Here is a 15,704-nt window from a genome sequence, read left to right on the forward strand (position 1 = left end):
ACCAAAAGGGCTAATAATTCCAGAGAGGAGACTTAGACAAGGAGATCCTTTATCTCCTTACTTATTCATTCTCTGTACGGAGGTACTCATTGCGAATATTAAGAAAGCGGAACGTGAAAACTTGATTACAGGTATCAAGGTATCCACAGCTAGCCCGTCGGTATCTCATCTCTTATTTGCTGATGATAGTTTGTTATTTTGCAAAGCCAATAAAGAACAATGCGGGGTAATTTTGGGAATTCTAAAACAATATGAAGCGGTTTCAGGGCAACAAATTAATTTTTCAAAATCATCTCTTCAATTTGGCTACAAAGTTGATGAGTTTATTAAGGAAGAAATAAAAGCGGTTCTGGGTATCCACAATCTTGGTGGCATGGGATCTTATCTTGGTCTACCGGAAAGCCTTGGTGGATCTAAGACAAAGATCTTCTCCTTTGTTCGAGATAGACTTCAAGTTAGGATAAATGGTTGGTCGGCTAAGTTTTTATCGAAAGGCGGAAAAGAAGTTATGATTAAATCGGTAGCTTCGGCATTACCAACATATGTTATGTCATGCTTCAGACTACCAAAATTAATAACTTCTAAATTTACGAGTGCGGTCGCAAAATTTTGGTGGAGCTCAAACGGTGAATCGAGGGGAATGCATTGGATGGCTTGGGATAAACTTTGTAGTAGTAAATCGGAAGGTGGGATAGGATTCCGGAACGTGGATGATTTTAACTCAGCGTTACTGGCTAAACAATTATGGCGTTTGATTATGGTTCCTGAGTCACTATTTGCAAGGGTATTTAAAGGACGGTATTTCCGGAAATCCAATCCATTGGATAATATAAAATCGTACTCTCCTTCTTATGGTTGGAGAAGTATAGTGTCAGCTAGATCTCTGGTTCTTAAAGGACTTATTAAAAGAGTTGGTTCTGGGGCGTCCATCTCAGTATGGGAGGACTCATGGATACCAGCTCAATTTCCGAGACCAGCAAAAAGTAATGGTTCAATTACGGACCCATCTTTAAAAGTTAATCAACTTATCGACAGTCGGTCAAACTTTTAGAATATGAATCTCTTGGCGGAACTTTTTGATCCAGAGGATGTCGCGCTGATTAGTGTTTTGCCTTTGGGTGTCTCAACTAGGCCTGGGCAAAATACCCGGAACCGAATACCCGAACCGAAAAACCCGAACAATACCCGAACCGAACCCGAACCCGATTTTTAAAAATATCCGAATGGGTCCTAACCTCCTACCCGAAAAAAACCCGAACCGAACCCGAACCGAATCCAATACCCGAATGTACCCGAATATATCCGAATACAAATATACACCTAAAAATATTAGTTATTTTTATATTTATAATACCCGAAATACCTAAAATTACAATCATAAATCCGAATATATTAGGTATTTTAGATATTTTTGGTTATATTTGGGTAAAGAGTAACCAATGTATTTTCGAGAAATCGGGTATTTCGGTTAGATTTGGGTATATATGAGTTAAAAACCCGAACCCGACCCGAACCCAAAAATATTCCGGGTATTTTTGGTTATTTTCAGGTATTTTGCTTTTTTTTATTAAAATACCCGAACCGACCCGAACCCGAACCGAACTTTTAGAATACCCGAATGGGTCTTGACCCCCTATCCGAATAGACCCGATACCCGAAAAAAAATAACCGAACCCGAACGGGTACCCAAATGCCCAGGCCTAGTCTCAACTAAGGAGGATACCCTTGGTTGGCATTTCACAAAGTCAGGAAATTATACGGTTAAATCGGGTTACCATACCGCACAGATAGAGACTTCTGATGCCAACCTTAAATTTTTTGGCCCGGATATCAAATCTCTGAAAGCTTATGCATGGAAGGTGAAGTGTCCACCAAATCTACGACATTTTTTGTGGCAAATATTATCAGGTTGCATACCTGTTACAGAGAATCTGAGAAAGAGAGGTATAAATTGTGACACCGGATGTGTTAGATGTGGCGCTGCGGAGGAAACAATTAATCACACACTTTTTGAATGTCATCCTGCAAGACAAATCTGGGCTCTTTCTCCAATCTCTTCGGTTACAGGGATTTTTCCCTCGACTTCTATTTACGCGAACTTGGATCATCTTTTCTGGAGAATTCCATCAGAGATTGATTCATCTTCATTTCCATGGATAATTTGGTATATTTGGAAAGCGAGAAACGAGAAGATTTTTGATAATGTGGATAAAGACCCATTAGAGGTTCTACATTTAGAGGAGAAAGAGGCACAAGCTTGGCAGGTTGCTCAATCTGAGCTACATATTGACAACCAAGGTTCTTTAGATACTGTAACTCGAAATCGCGTGAGAGAGATTTCATTGGATTCCAGTTACTTCGGACATCGGTGTTTCGTGGATGGATCATGGAAAATGACTGATATTTTTTCAGGAACAGGGTGGTACTGTACATCGGCAAATGGAGAGATGCCAACTATGGGAGCTGCAAACATCCGGCAAAGTCTATCCCCCCTACATACAGAAATCGAAGCTCTACTCTGGGCGATGAAGTGTATGATTGGTGCTGACAACCAAAATGTAGCTTTCTTTACAGACTCTTCAGATTTGGTGAAGATGGTGTCTTCCCCAACCGAATGGCCGGCCTTCTCAGTGTACTTGGAAGACTTGAAGAGTGACAAGGAAGAATTTTCTAATTTTTCTTTATCTTTAATTCCGCGTAGCGCAAATGTAAAAGCGGATAATTTGGCACGAAAAATTTGTACCAAACCGCATCATATCACTTATATAAACAACATTCCCCAGGAACGACTATTTTGAGCATCTATTTTATTTAAACTGTTGACAAAAAAAAAAGTTTAACATAAACACAAAATATTATCCATTTATTATTTTATTTTTTATATATGATCCATTTATTACTATTGTTTATACATGTTTTTGGCTTCTTTTCTCGTTCTCTTGTAAATTCTAATATAAGGAAAACAAACGTTGGACAATAATTTGATACGGTACAATTATTCCATATGGTCGCTCTTAAAAAACACCCATTTGCAGTTATCTTTTTTTCCTGATTTGAAATGGAAATAAACCCATATAATATATAGTATATATATTCCTTTTTGGTGCAAAAGTTAGGAAATAAATATATATTCTTCTGAGATTTATGGCACATTGTATATATCTTAATAATATTCCATAGAATCAATACGGGTCATGAATCTCTCTTCACGATGGAATATATATACGATTTATTAAGATGGAATTATGGAATCATATCATTTCTTTTTCACACTAATAAGGAAAATATATTACACGATTTCTCAAGAATCATATATAATCGGCTTAAAATTCGAAACAGTAAAAATTAAATTTTCACATCTTCTACTCCGAGAAATTTGGGTTACAGATTAGAGGAGACCTTGTCATAATTACTATTTACCATCACGTGGTTAAAACATAAAAATAAACATATTATTTCACATGCTAACTTATCCGCGCATTTTAGCTATTTTCCACTTAAAACACGCTGCTGGTAACTAACATACGCCGAAAGTTACAGTTCACAGTTCACACATCTTTTCTCTTCCTTCTTCTTCACTGTATATTAAGAACAGTAAGCAAAATCTTTTTTTTTTTTAATTTCCTCTGATCGAAGCCGCGGGAAAGTTAAAATAATATAAAGAAAAAATAAAAAAAATTCCTGAGAGTTGCTCGTTTATGGGAGAATCGTGTCAGATTAATTTCTATTTTTGTTGGTTTAATTTTCCATTTTTAATTTAATAATTTTAAAGAAATATTATTAGAGTGTTAAAAAAAAAAGATCTTGTGGGTCGCCATTATATATGCAGGTCTTTCTCCAACCTTTTGCTCCTTCGAAATTTACTGAAACTACTTTATTTTTCTCCTTCTCTCTCAAGTGTCAAGATTCAAAGAGTGGCTTAAACCCAAAACGGAACATTAATGGGTACGTTTCTTTTTTTCTTTACTTCTCATTGTTGATTCTTCTTCATACGATTTTTGGCAAGAAATTTCCATTAATGGTCATGAGTTTTTCAGTATTTGGTAGTTGCAGGTGAAAGCTTTTTTTTTTTTGGTTATGATTATCAAATTAGGATTAAAAGGGTTTTTGTTTTTCTTCTTCATTCTTCTTCTTCTGGGGTTTTTCTCTGTTAAGCTTTTTAAGAAGTTTACCTAGGATTTGATGTCGGTGGTATCTCTGTTTATTGTTATTTACAAGAAAACAGAGAGAAAGAAGAGACTTTTTTCATGGGTTTTGTTCTGGTTTTTGAAAGTTTCTGTCTTTCAAACTCACTGATTTTTTTTTGGGAATATTTTGATTACAGATGTTGGTATGAGTTTTTCACAAGATATGGATAATGAGTATGAGAAACTGATAAGAAGAATGAATCCACCAAGGTATATTTCAACTTTTTTCTTCTTCTCCTTTTTGTTGTTATAACTACTTTTAATAGTGATATGATTTTGGATAAAGCCTCTCTTTTTTTTTGTTTTTTTCAGGGTTGTGATTGATAATGACTCTTGCAAGAAGGCAACTGTGATAAGGGTACTTTTTAATTTTGGTTCATGTACATTCATCTCTGGTGTATCATTTATGTAGCCTTGTCCTGAAGTTTTGTTTTTTTTTGTTTTCTTGATGTTGTTAGGTGGATAGTGCAAATGAATATGGGATTCTTCTTGAAGTTGTACAAATCCTTACTGATCTTAACCTTACTATCACTAAGGCGTACATATCTTCTGATGGTGGTTGGTTTATGGATGGTATGTTCTAATTCTTAAATGGTCTTTTTTTGGATTGTCTTGCTTTTGAACAAGGAATTGATTCTCTCTTCAACTTGGCAGTGTTTAATGTCACTGATCAAGATGGTAACAAAGTCACTGATGAAGTTGTTCTTGACTATATCCAAAAGGTGAGTGTTTTTTAAACTTGTTCTCTTTTTCTTATTGTGAGTTATGGGTATATGAGAGTTTAATGAGTGGGTTGTGGTTAATTCTCAGTCTCTGGGGCCTGAAGCTTGTTTCTCCACTTCCATGAGATCAGTTGGTGTCATACCATCAACAGACAGTACAGTTATTGAGTTAACCGGATGTGACAGACCAGGCTTGCTGTCTGAACTGTCAGCTGTCTTGACCCATCTCAAATGCAGTGTCCTAAACGCTGAGGTTTGGACACACAACACCAGAGCAGCTGCTGTGATGCAGGTCACAGATGACTCAACCGGGTGTGGTATTTCTGATCCAGAGAGGTTGTCTCGGATCAAGAATCTTCTCAGAAATGTGCTTAAGGGAAGCAACACACCAAGGGAAGCTAAAACCGTAGTGTCTCACGGTGAGGTTCACACGGATAGGAGGCTTCATCAGATGATGTTTGAAGATAGAGACTATGAACACCGTTTGGTGGACGATGATTCCTCCATCCAAGATGAAAGACAAAGACCGGATGTTTGTGTTGATAATTGGCTCGATAAGGATTACTCTGTGGTCACAGTTAGATGTAAAGACAGACCAAAGCTTCTGTTTGACACAGTCTGCACTTTGACTGATATGCAGTATGTGGTTTTCCATGGAAGTGTTGATACTGAGGGCACAGAGGCATATCAGGTAAAGAAAGATCCCATTAACATAGAGCAGAGAGTTTTCCTCTTTCCATTTTCTTATCTGTCTTGTCTTTGCTTTGCAGGAGTATTATGTGAGACATATAGATGGATCCCCTGTAAAATCAGAGGCAGAGAAGCAAAGAGTCATACAATGTCTTGAAGCAGCTATCAAAAGGAGAGTATCCGAGGTACATGATCCAGGAATATATAGTTTTATGGTATATACTCTCTTTGTAACTGTAACTGAGGATCATTGTTTGATGTTTTAGGGATTGAAGTTGGAACTGTGCACGAGTGATAGAGTAGGCTTATTATCTAATGTGACCCGCATATTCCGTGAAAACAGCTTAACAGTCACAAGAGCTGAAGTGAAAACCAAAGGAGGCAAAGCTCTAAACACATTCTATGTCAGTGATGCATCTGGTTACTCAATCGATGCCAAGACCATAGATTCCATAAGACAAACCATAGGCCAAACTATCCTCAAAGTCAAAAACAACCCTCAAGAACAACAACAAAGACAGAAATCGCCTTCTCACGAATCCCCAACCAGGTTTCTCTTTGGGGGTCTCTTCAAGTCGAAATCTTTTGTCAACTTTGGCTTGGTCCGATCCTACTCTTGAAGAAGAACTTCACTTAGCTGTGAGGTTCAATCTCCTCTAGGTTTTAACTGCTTTAAACTTGAGAAGAATCTGTAAATCTATCACCAGATATAATCTTAAATTCTTGGTCTAGGCTCCAACTAGTTGATGTCATGACTAAGTGTCAAGTGTTAACCTGCTCTTCTTGTATATATATCAAATCCTCCTCATTATCTTCTTCTTCAGATTATTTATGTCAAATTAAAATTTCCATGGCCTAAAACAAAATAATTACAATAAGACATAGTTATACTTCACAATTGGATGATTCAAAGAACTTAGTTATTTTTGGAAGAAATATGATTGAATGATTCCAAAACAAACCTCCCAAATTTACACCAAAAATTGATTAGTTTTTTTTTGTTATTGGCGTATGATATCGAGAAAAACATTACACATAAGTCATAACTGCAAAAGAGTTTTCATGAGTAAAATTTGTATAAAAGAAATCTAATCTATAACATGTAATAAAAATGAACATGTGAGGGTGTGTGTAGATATTGTCACCACCGAACACTTTATGGGGGCGTGTTTACTGAAACTATGTCGATGAAGATAATAGATTCTCGGGTCACATGTTGAGACCAACAAAGTGATACACCTCCCCACCACCACAACACCGCCCAATTTTCTTTTCACATTCATTGTTAAATGTTACATTTTTTGTCTTTTCAATTTGAAATTTCTCATAATTACTAAACTAACATATTGACATGTGACTCGTCTCAATTACATGGATTTCAGTGTGGGTTTAGGATTCTTCATAGCAGAGGAAATCTTTTAAGTTTCAGAGATTGTCTTTATAAATTATGATATTGCAGACTATCACATGCATATTTAACAACATTATTTTTGAGTTTTTTTCTTCTCCAATTACAAAAAATGAATATCTACTCTTACTGTAGATATTCATGTTTCAAAAATTTGTTTCCGACAATAAGAATAAGCATTTTTGTTTTACTTTCCACAGGTTGAGATTAGTGATTTATTTATAATGTGATTTGATTTAAAACATTTAAATTGTATGAAATATATGTAAATTTCGATTGGTAACATTGCATAATCGCATAATGACATTTATACAATACGAATTATGTATTTATGCGATATGTATAAAACATTATGCATTTTCATCTAGAAGAATTAGCTAAAACCTAAAAATAAATACACGGCCGTACGCGGCCACACATGTTTCCAACAATAACGCATTCCTCATGCCAAAATTAAAATTCTCATCTAATATAAGACTAAAACATAAATGTTATAAACCATATGGATGGACTCCATAACCGGCCAATGACCCATTAGGGTTTTACCTTATTCTCTGTATCCTGCTATTATCCTTGTATATATATCCCTTATACTATTAATGAAAGATACAGTTCACAACACGTTATCAGCACGATAGCCTTTCACCCTAAAAATTAAAAATTCCGAAACCCTAAATCTCTCTCACAAAAACCAAAACCAAAACCCTAGCCGTCTCTGCAAACAAAATTCTAAACTCTATCGAGATAAGTTTTCTGTTCATATTTGTTTCTGCACGAATTTTGCACGGATTATCTGTTATCAATCCTGTCTGTATTTCTGCACGAACTTTGCACAGATGATCTGTTATCTATTCTGTCTGTAGTTTTGCACGAATTTTGCACGGATTATCTGTTATCAATCCTGTCTGTATTTCTGCACGAACTTTGCACAGATGATCTGTTATCTATTATGTCTGTAATTTTGCACGAAATTTGCACGGATTATATGTTATCAATTTTGTCTGTATTTCTGCACGAATTTTGCACAGATTATCTGTTGTTAATTCTGTCTGTAGTTTTGCACGAATTTTGCACGGATTATATGTTATCAATTTTATCTGTATTTCTGCACGAATTTTGCACAGATTATCTGTTGTCAATTATGTCTGTAGATTTGCACAAATTTTGTATGGATTATTTATTATCAATCCTGTCTATATTTTTGTACGATTTATGCACGGATTATATGTTATTGATTCTGAACGGTTTTATGCCGTATATTACAGAAACTCTATTTTTTTTTTATTTTTACTAATGTAATAGCCATGTTTCCATGAGCAAAATTTTGAGTTTCTCAGGAATCATGATTATATATATTGAGATTTTGTAGGAGGTCCCAACCAGCTAAGAGACATAACTGTTTCCAATCTCCGTATTAGATCTCGGGTCTCTCTTTCTTATCCAATTAAGATAAGTGCTATTTATTATGCTTTATATACATAATCCAATTAAAGTTTGATAAGATAAAATTTGCATGAAAATTGGCGCATGTGATTTGATTTATGATTGGAGAATTAATTGAGAAGTTAGTGAATGGAAAGATGTTTAATAGCATGATAGATTGAATGTTTTAATATAAACCCTAGGTTAAACCGAAAGTAAACCAAAACCCTAAATCCTAGGTTAAACCGGTTTAATAAACCCTAAGTCACGGTTTAAGATTAAGTTTCCCATATAAGGAAAGTTTCCATAAATATAAAATCTCCATAAATAGAAAGTTTCCATAAAAGGAAAGTTTCCAGAAATAGAAAGTTTCGTAAAATAGCAAGTTTCCCAAAATAAAAGGTTTCCTAAAATAGCAAGTTTCCCAAAATGGAAAGTTACCAAAATAGGAAACCCCTTCATAAGGAAATATTCCAAAACCTTAAAGTACATAATTGTTTAGGATTTCTTTCTAGATGAGAAATAGAAATTTTCCATAAAAGGAAAGTTCCATATAAGGAAAGTTTCCATAAATAGAAAGTTCCATACATAAAACCGAAATCCTAGCAAAAACCCTAGTACTATAAATCGCGGATGCTAAAACCCTAAAACTTAATCGCGAAATCCTAATATCCTAATCTAGTATGATCCGATTGTTTGGTTGTTGCATACTAGATCAATCTTCTAGGGTTGATTTCATCCATATATATATATAACATGATTGTTTAGAAAACACTTGCTGAAGACAAGCATGGCTCGGTCTCAAATACCGCATGACTTGGTATAACCAATTACATGAGTTCTCATTTAACTCTATATATTATAGATATCAGAAATCAACTATTATGAATACACGGCACTCAATGCCTCTGGTGACAATTATTTAAAATAGGCTTTGGACACTGAGATTGTCCTAAAGGAAAAAGGGTTTGGTGAATCTATTATGGAAGGAAACAATGTCACCAGAAGAGAAAGATATAAGGCGATTACTGACATACGCCATCACCTCAATGAGAGTCTCAAAATCAGTACCTCACTATTAAGAATCATCTGGACCTCAGGACAGAGTTGAAAAAAAAAAAAAAAAAAAAAAAAAAAAAGAAATCAATATAACCACCAAAGAACGGTGCTATTACCCAAAAGCCCGATTCGATCGGGAGAATCTCAGATTCCAGGAATTCAAATCCATGAATGAGTATAACTCAGCACTATTTATAATAGTGTCAATACTGAGATTCTGTGGTGAGGAAGTTACTGAGAATGACTTGCTAGAGAAAGCATTCTCGACCTTTCACACAAACAATATATTGCCTCAGCAACAATATCGTGAAAAAGGTTTTTACCACATATGCAAGTCTAAACTCTTGTTTTTGGGGAGGACTCCTCTGTAGAGAGTGCTAAGGAGTGAGGCTTTGGAGAAACCTTGATGAGAACATTGATTCTGATATGATACTTGTTGAGCAAAACAATGAGTTATAAATAGTGAAATGAGACCTCCTGGTCCTACCCCATTATCAGAAGCCCGTTGGGCTGAAGAGCCTAAAGAGCCTAAAGAGCCTAAAGAGACTAAAGAGTCTAACCACGTCCAAAGAGATAAGTATCATGGACACAGTCATGGTAAATGGAATGGACGTGGTAGAAGTGGAAATTATAATTTATATGATCAAGGAAACCATTCATATGGTTAAGGCCACCGACCCGACTTTGGTCGTAATCGAGGTAGGCCACGGTATACCCAAACCACAACACTCAAATAAACTTGTTTGCCACTGATGAGGAATGGGGAAACCATTGGACTAAGACGTGCATGACACCTAAGCATCTCGTTGATCTCTATCAAGAGAGTTTGAAAAGAATCAAGAAGCTCATTTAGTTCATCACGATGGTGAAGAAGATTTCGACCATGAGATAGATGATTATGAGAATTCAATAAACGAAATATCTAAAGACATGGTTCATTAGCCAAATTGCGGGTATAGCTAAATTTAGTGAAGGCTAAGGGTAGGCCCATGGCAGGCCCATATTCCCAAGGGCACGCATCCTCAGATGCTTCATATTCACCTAGCTCAAAGGGGCTTGTTGAGTTTCAAAGAAATGTGTTTGAATGGTTTCCACATTGAAACTAAGGGTGAAGGGAACAGAAGATTCCCATATATTACTAAGAGCACCCAAGACCATGAGAAGGTCTTAGAGACTATACCCGCGCCATAGACCTTTACTATGCTAAGGTCAATATGATAGAGGCTAATACAGTAAACAAAAGGGTTTACTGAGAAATTCACTAATGGCATGACCGGCTTGGCCAGCCTGGTTCTAACATGATGCGTAAAGCTGATATTAAAATCAAAAGGGCACACTCCTTAAGGACCTCACGTGTGCAGCATGTACACAAGGGAAACCCATACTAAGGTCATCACCAGTCAAAGCAACTAGAAACATGGTGTTTGCTAGATTGCTGGCCCAGACCATAAGTCTGTGAGCCCACATACTTAAGACTATATGTCTAGATAATGCTGGTAAATTATGTCTCAAGCGTTTTATGGCTACAGTATGTCCATGAGGGGGAGAGTAGTATACCCCGTGGCACATGTCCATACTTGAACTGACAGTAGCTGCTTGGGGACACACAATATTACATGCAACAAGAGCTTATACGCATCAGGCCATTCTAGTGAGCATAGATATTCCCCATCCCAATTACTAACGGGTCATGAGCCAGACGTTTCCCATCTTAAGACATTTGGGTGTTCAGTCTATGTACCCATTGCACCACCACAGAGAGCAAATGATGGGACCTCAAAAGGGGATGGGAATATACGTTAACAATGATTCTCCCACCATCATTAAGTATCTCGAGCCAAAGGCCAGATTCAAGGATTGTCATCTCAATGAATCCGTTTTCCCAACACTGGGTGGAGAGACTAACAAGCTGGTCAAAGAACTTACATGGAATCAAACATCCTTCACATGGCAAGATCCTCGGACTCCATCAGAGATCCAAAAGACTATATATCTGCAAAAGCTAGCTAAAACAGTTGCCAAGATTCCTATAATGACCCAAAGAGAGTAACAAAATCGTACATACCAGCTTGTAATGCACCAGTACGTATTGATGTTCACAAGGAACACAATCAAGTTGCTACAGAGGCTACAACACGTAAGAAACGTGGTAGACCCAAAAGGTTCCAAAGACAAGAACCCTCGGAAATCAAAGAAAGGTGCAAGGAAAACCGTGAAGGTTCAAGAAACTATAGACATGGCCGGCTAATAGACATAACCCTAAGGTACCAATTAATGAGGTTTGGGACGCCAAACCTCAAGGTCCTGAAGGTGTAAAGAGATCTCTATAAACTATATCATGTCTAGAATATAATGGAACCAAAAAGATGTCGACATCAATGATAATATATTTGCGCACAAGGTAGCAACTGAAATGAATGAGGATCAGGAGCTCACGTCTATACTAGAGTGCACTCAAAGACCTGATTGATTAAAATGGTACAAGACCATAAAACGTGGAGCTAAGAATCATTAAGAAGAAGAATGTGTTTGGTCCAATACAAAGGACACCATTCAATGTAAAGCCAGTGGGACAAATGAGTCTTTGTGATAGTGTGAAATAAACATAGTGAAAGCGTGATATATCAGACACGGCTTGTCGCACAAGGATTCACACAAAGACCAGAAATAGATGAGATATACTCCCCTGTGGTGGATGCTAAGACATTTAAATTTTTGCTAAGTCTGGCTATATAAAAGAGAAAGATTTGCGGCTAATGGATGTAATGCCTGCATATTTATATAAGTCCACTGGATAATATATGAGATTACCAGAGGGTATTGAGCTCAAAGATAAGAAAGATTCTCGAGAACATCACTGCATAAGGCTGGACAAATCCTTATATGGACTGAAACAAAGCGGACATATGTGGTATAACCGGTTAAGTGAATATCTCATCAGAGAAGGCTATAAAAACGATCCGATCAGTCCATGTATTTTTATCAAGAGGTTTGCAAACAAAGGATTTGTAATCATAGCAGTGTATATGAATGATTTAAACCTCTGGGTAATCGACCAAACAGTTGAGTATATCTAAAGAAAGAATCTGAAATGAAAGACCTAGGCAATAATTAAGTTCTGTTTGGGATTACAACCTGAGTACGTGAATAATGGAATCATTGTGCATCAAATGGCATACACTGAAAGAGTACTCAAGGAGATTTAATAAGGACCAGGCCCGCCCATTGACCAGGCCCAATGGTGGTGAGAAGCCTCAGATTGGATAGTGATCCATTCAGTCTGGAAATGCCATACCTCAGTGCCATATGAGTTCTAATGAATTTGGCTAGACACACTAGACCAAACATTTGTTTTGCCGTGAGTCTCCTGTCTAAATTTAGTTCATGATCAACCCAAAGGCACTGGAAAGGTTTAAAGGAAGGTTTGGTTAAAATTTAAAGTTCATTCTTCCTGCGTTGTTTACTTGGGTTTTATTCTATACTGATCTAACCAAAGAAAGTCTAGTTTGCTTTGGTTTAGTTTGATTTACTAATGCAGGATATTCATAAGATCAGATTATGGTATGGTCAATGAATAGGAACTATGTGTGGCTTGATCCCTTCCAAGGGTACGTAGGCAGCCTTCCTTAAGGCGCATCTACTACTACATCAAAGACCATCATATTTGAAGACAACGCAGACTGTATTGCTCAACTCAAGGACGGCTACACTAAGAGAGACCGGACGAAGCACATTTTGCCAAAGCTCTTATTCACTCATGAATTACAGAAGGACGGTCAGGTCAAAGTTCAACAGATCCGGTCAAGTGAGAATTCAGCCGACCTATTCACCAAATCATTGCCGACTTCAACGTTCCGGAAGCTCATTCATCAGATCGAAATGTGCGGACTTAAGGATCTAAGTGATGCTCAAATCAGGGGGAGTAATGCGTGTTGTACTCTTTTTCCTTCACCATGGTTTTGTCCCACTGGGTTTTCCTGGTAAGGTTTTAATGAGGCAACATTCCTCAGCGCATTATAGAGATCCCGGTTTAGTATCGGGCACGGTTATGTCTTCCAAGGGGGAGTGTTATAAACCATATGGATGGACTCCATAACCGGCCCATGGCCCATTAGGGTTTTACCTTATTCTCTGTATCCTGCTATTATCCTTGTATATATATCCATTATACTATTAATGAAAGACACAATTCACAACAATAAACATTTTATTAAGAAAAGCAAAAAAACACACTAAGCATAACATTATAATAGATCTCATATCTATCCAATCTATTGACCATTGACCAGGTTTTTTTTTGTTTGTTTTTTTTTTTTGCCATATTGAGTCAATACAGGCACCACAACAACAACCACACTTTCACCCAATTTCTAATTTTTTACGTTTTTAAAAATGGATTTTCTTCTTTGTTATTATCCATACTATTAATTACTCTATTAAAATCCTCACGCTAAGCAACCCCTAATTTCGTTCTCATCATCTCCCTCTTTACAAATCAGCTTAAAACCCTTTAAAAGAAAAAGAAAAAAACATTCAACATTTAAAACATCAACAAACCCAAACATCAATCCACACACAAAACAAGACTTGATACATTATCAGTTTGTATCAAGAATCAAGATCAAGAATCAAGATCAAGAACCAAGAATTAAGAACCAAGAATCAAGAAACAAGAATCAAGAACCAAGAATGGAGGATTCAGGGCGTAAAGGAGATCCATTTCCAGGTTTTGAGATGAGAGTTCACAACGACGATTGCGTTTTCCGGCGATCTCTTAGCTGCCGGCTTCAGAGAAGAGCTCCTTGTCCTCTTCTCTTACCACCAAGACCTCCTCCTTCTGCGGAGGCTCCTTCTACTACGACCAACGTTTCTGCGTCTACGTTTTGTCAAAACGGCACAGATCCGATCCCTCTCTTGTCTCCTCTCGTTCTTCCTTCAATGCTTCAACCTAATCCAACCACCACCTCTCACTAATTCTTTTTTCTCTTTCCATTTTTTAGGTTCCTTCTTCTTTCTTCTGTAATGACTATTTTGGAACTTTTTTTAATTGAAATTTTCAACATATTAACGTAGATTCAAATCTGTTATTGTCTCTATACAAATTTCACAAAGATCGTCTTCTCTCAATATTAGACTGAAGATTTTATTTTGTTAACACATCATTTATATTTTGTACAAAATCTTAGCTTATTGTGCATCATAAATCTTGTCCAATTAATGCCACTATATTCCACCAACTTTTGTTTCTGATTTATTGTCCCTACAAGAAATTATTCAAGGAGTGTGTGCACCTCACGCCACTCACACCAATTAATACCTATTGAATTTGGTGTAACATAACTGGAATTGGTCCAAAAATTAGAGAAGACAAAACCTTTTTACATGCTTCCACAGCTACCAACAAACCTAATGGAATTTTTTCTTCTTATTCAATGTACAAGTTTCTTTCAATCACAATAGATAAACCTTGACTTCTTAGTCTTTCACAAAATCTACCAACAAATTATTGTTTGAGAAATTCCTCAAAGTACCATACTTTCAAGTTTTTTTTTCAAAAATACCACTTTTAGTTTAATTTTCCAAAAATACCACTAAAAGTTTTTTTTTTCCAAAAATTACCATAAACACGAAAATTAATTTTCAAGAGTGTAGAAATTAAAATTTTGGGCCTTGGTTAACTATTTTAGATTTAGGGTATAGTTTTTAGGGGGTAGGGTTTACTCTTTAAAAATTAGGGTTTAGTTTTGAAGGTTGAAATTTTAGCTTAGTTTTGTGGTATTTTTAGGAATTTTTTTTATTTTAGTGGCATTTTTTGATAATAAAACTAATAATGGTTGTTTTGGAAAATAAACTCATTTTAGTGGTATTAATGAGAATTGCCCTTATGTTCTTAATTCTGATCTTTTTTTGGTGAGTTTTTTTATTTTGATGAAGAAAAGAGAACTTTGTGAGTTTAAACACTAACCTTGTTAATTTTTCTTCATCACATTGTTAATGGTGCGTTGACGTGGGAACCTTTTTTCCCATAAAACAAAAATTTAATTGAGAGTAGAAACTGATGAAAAATCTTAAGTTTTTTGGTAAAATTTCTTTTTTTTTTTGGTGAGAATTTTGGTAAAATTTCTAGAAAAATGAAAAAGGTTTTACATATTTGTTTGAAATTATTAGAAAGTTAGATAATGTAGGACCAAATTCATTGTCATTTGGATAAAGATC

General features: G+C 36.1%; 2 protein-coding genes across 2 annotated transcripts; both read left to right on the forward strand.

Annotated features, from left to right (window-relative positions):
• Positions 1 to 3,624: 3,624 nt before the first annotated feature.
• LOC9324761 (ACT domain-containing protein ACR4) lies at positions 3,625 to 6,417 on the forward strand. The gene is made up of 8 exons (XM_002887173.2): positions 3,625 to 3,945; positions 4,325 to 4,397; positions 4,500 to 4,545; positions 4,646 to 4,760; positions 4,842 to 4,909; positions 4,998 to 5,600; positions 5,680 to 5,784; positions 5,866 to 6,417. Exons 1-8 carry the CDS (start codon positions 3,942 to 3,944, stop codon positions 6,217 to 6,219), a joined length of 1,368 nt encoding a protein of 455 aa, XP_002887219.1. The 5' UTR covers positions 3,625 to 3,941; the 3' UTR covers positions 6,220 to 6,417.
• Positions 6,418 to 14,008: 7,591 nt separating this feature from the next.
• LOC9323285 lies at positions 14,009 to 14,668 on the forward strand. Its single transcript, XM_021035536.1, has one exon. The coding sequence runs from the start codon at positions 14,178 to 14,180 to the stop codon at positions 14,460 to 14,462; it is 285 nt and encodes a 94-aa protein (XP_020891195.1). The 5' UTR covers positions 14,009 to 14,177; the 3' UTR covers positions 14,463 to 14,668.
• The last annotated feature ends 1,036 nt before the right edge of the window (positions 14,669 to 15,704 follow it).

Source organism: Arabidopsis lyrata (assembly GCF_000004255.2).
Source record: "Arabidopsis lyrata subsp. lyrata unplaced genomic scaffold ARALYscaffold_2, whole genome shotgun sequence".
In the NCBI taxonomy this organism is placed as follows: Eukaryota; Viridiplantae; Streptophyta; class Magnoliopsida; order Brassicales; family Brassicaceae; genus Arabidopsis; species Arabidopsis lyrata.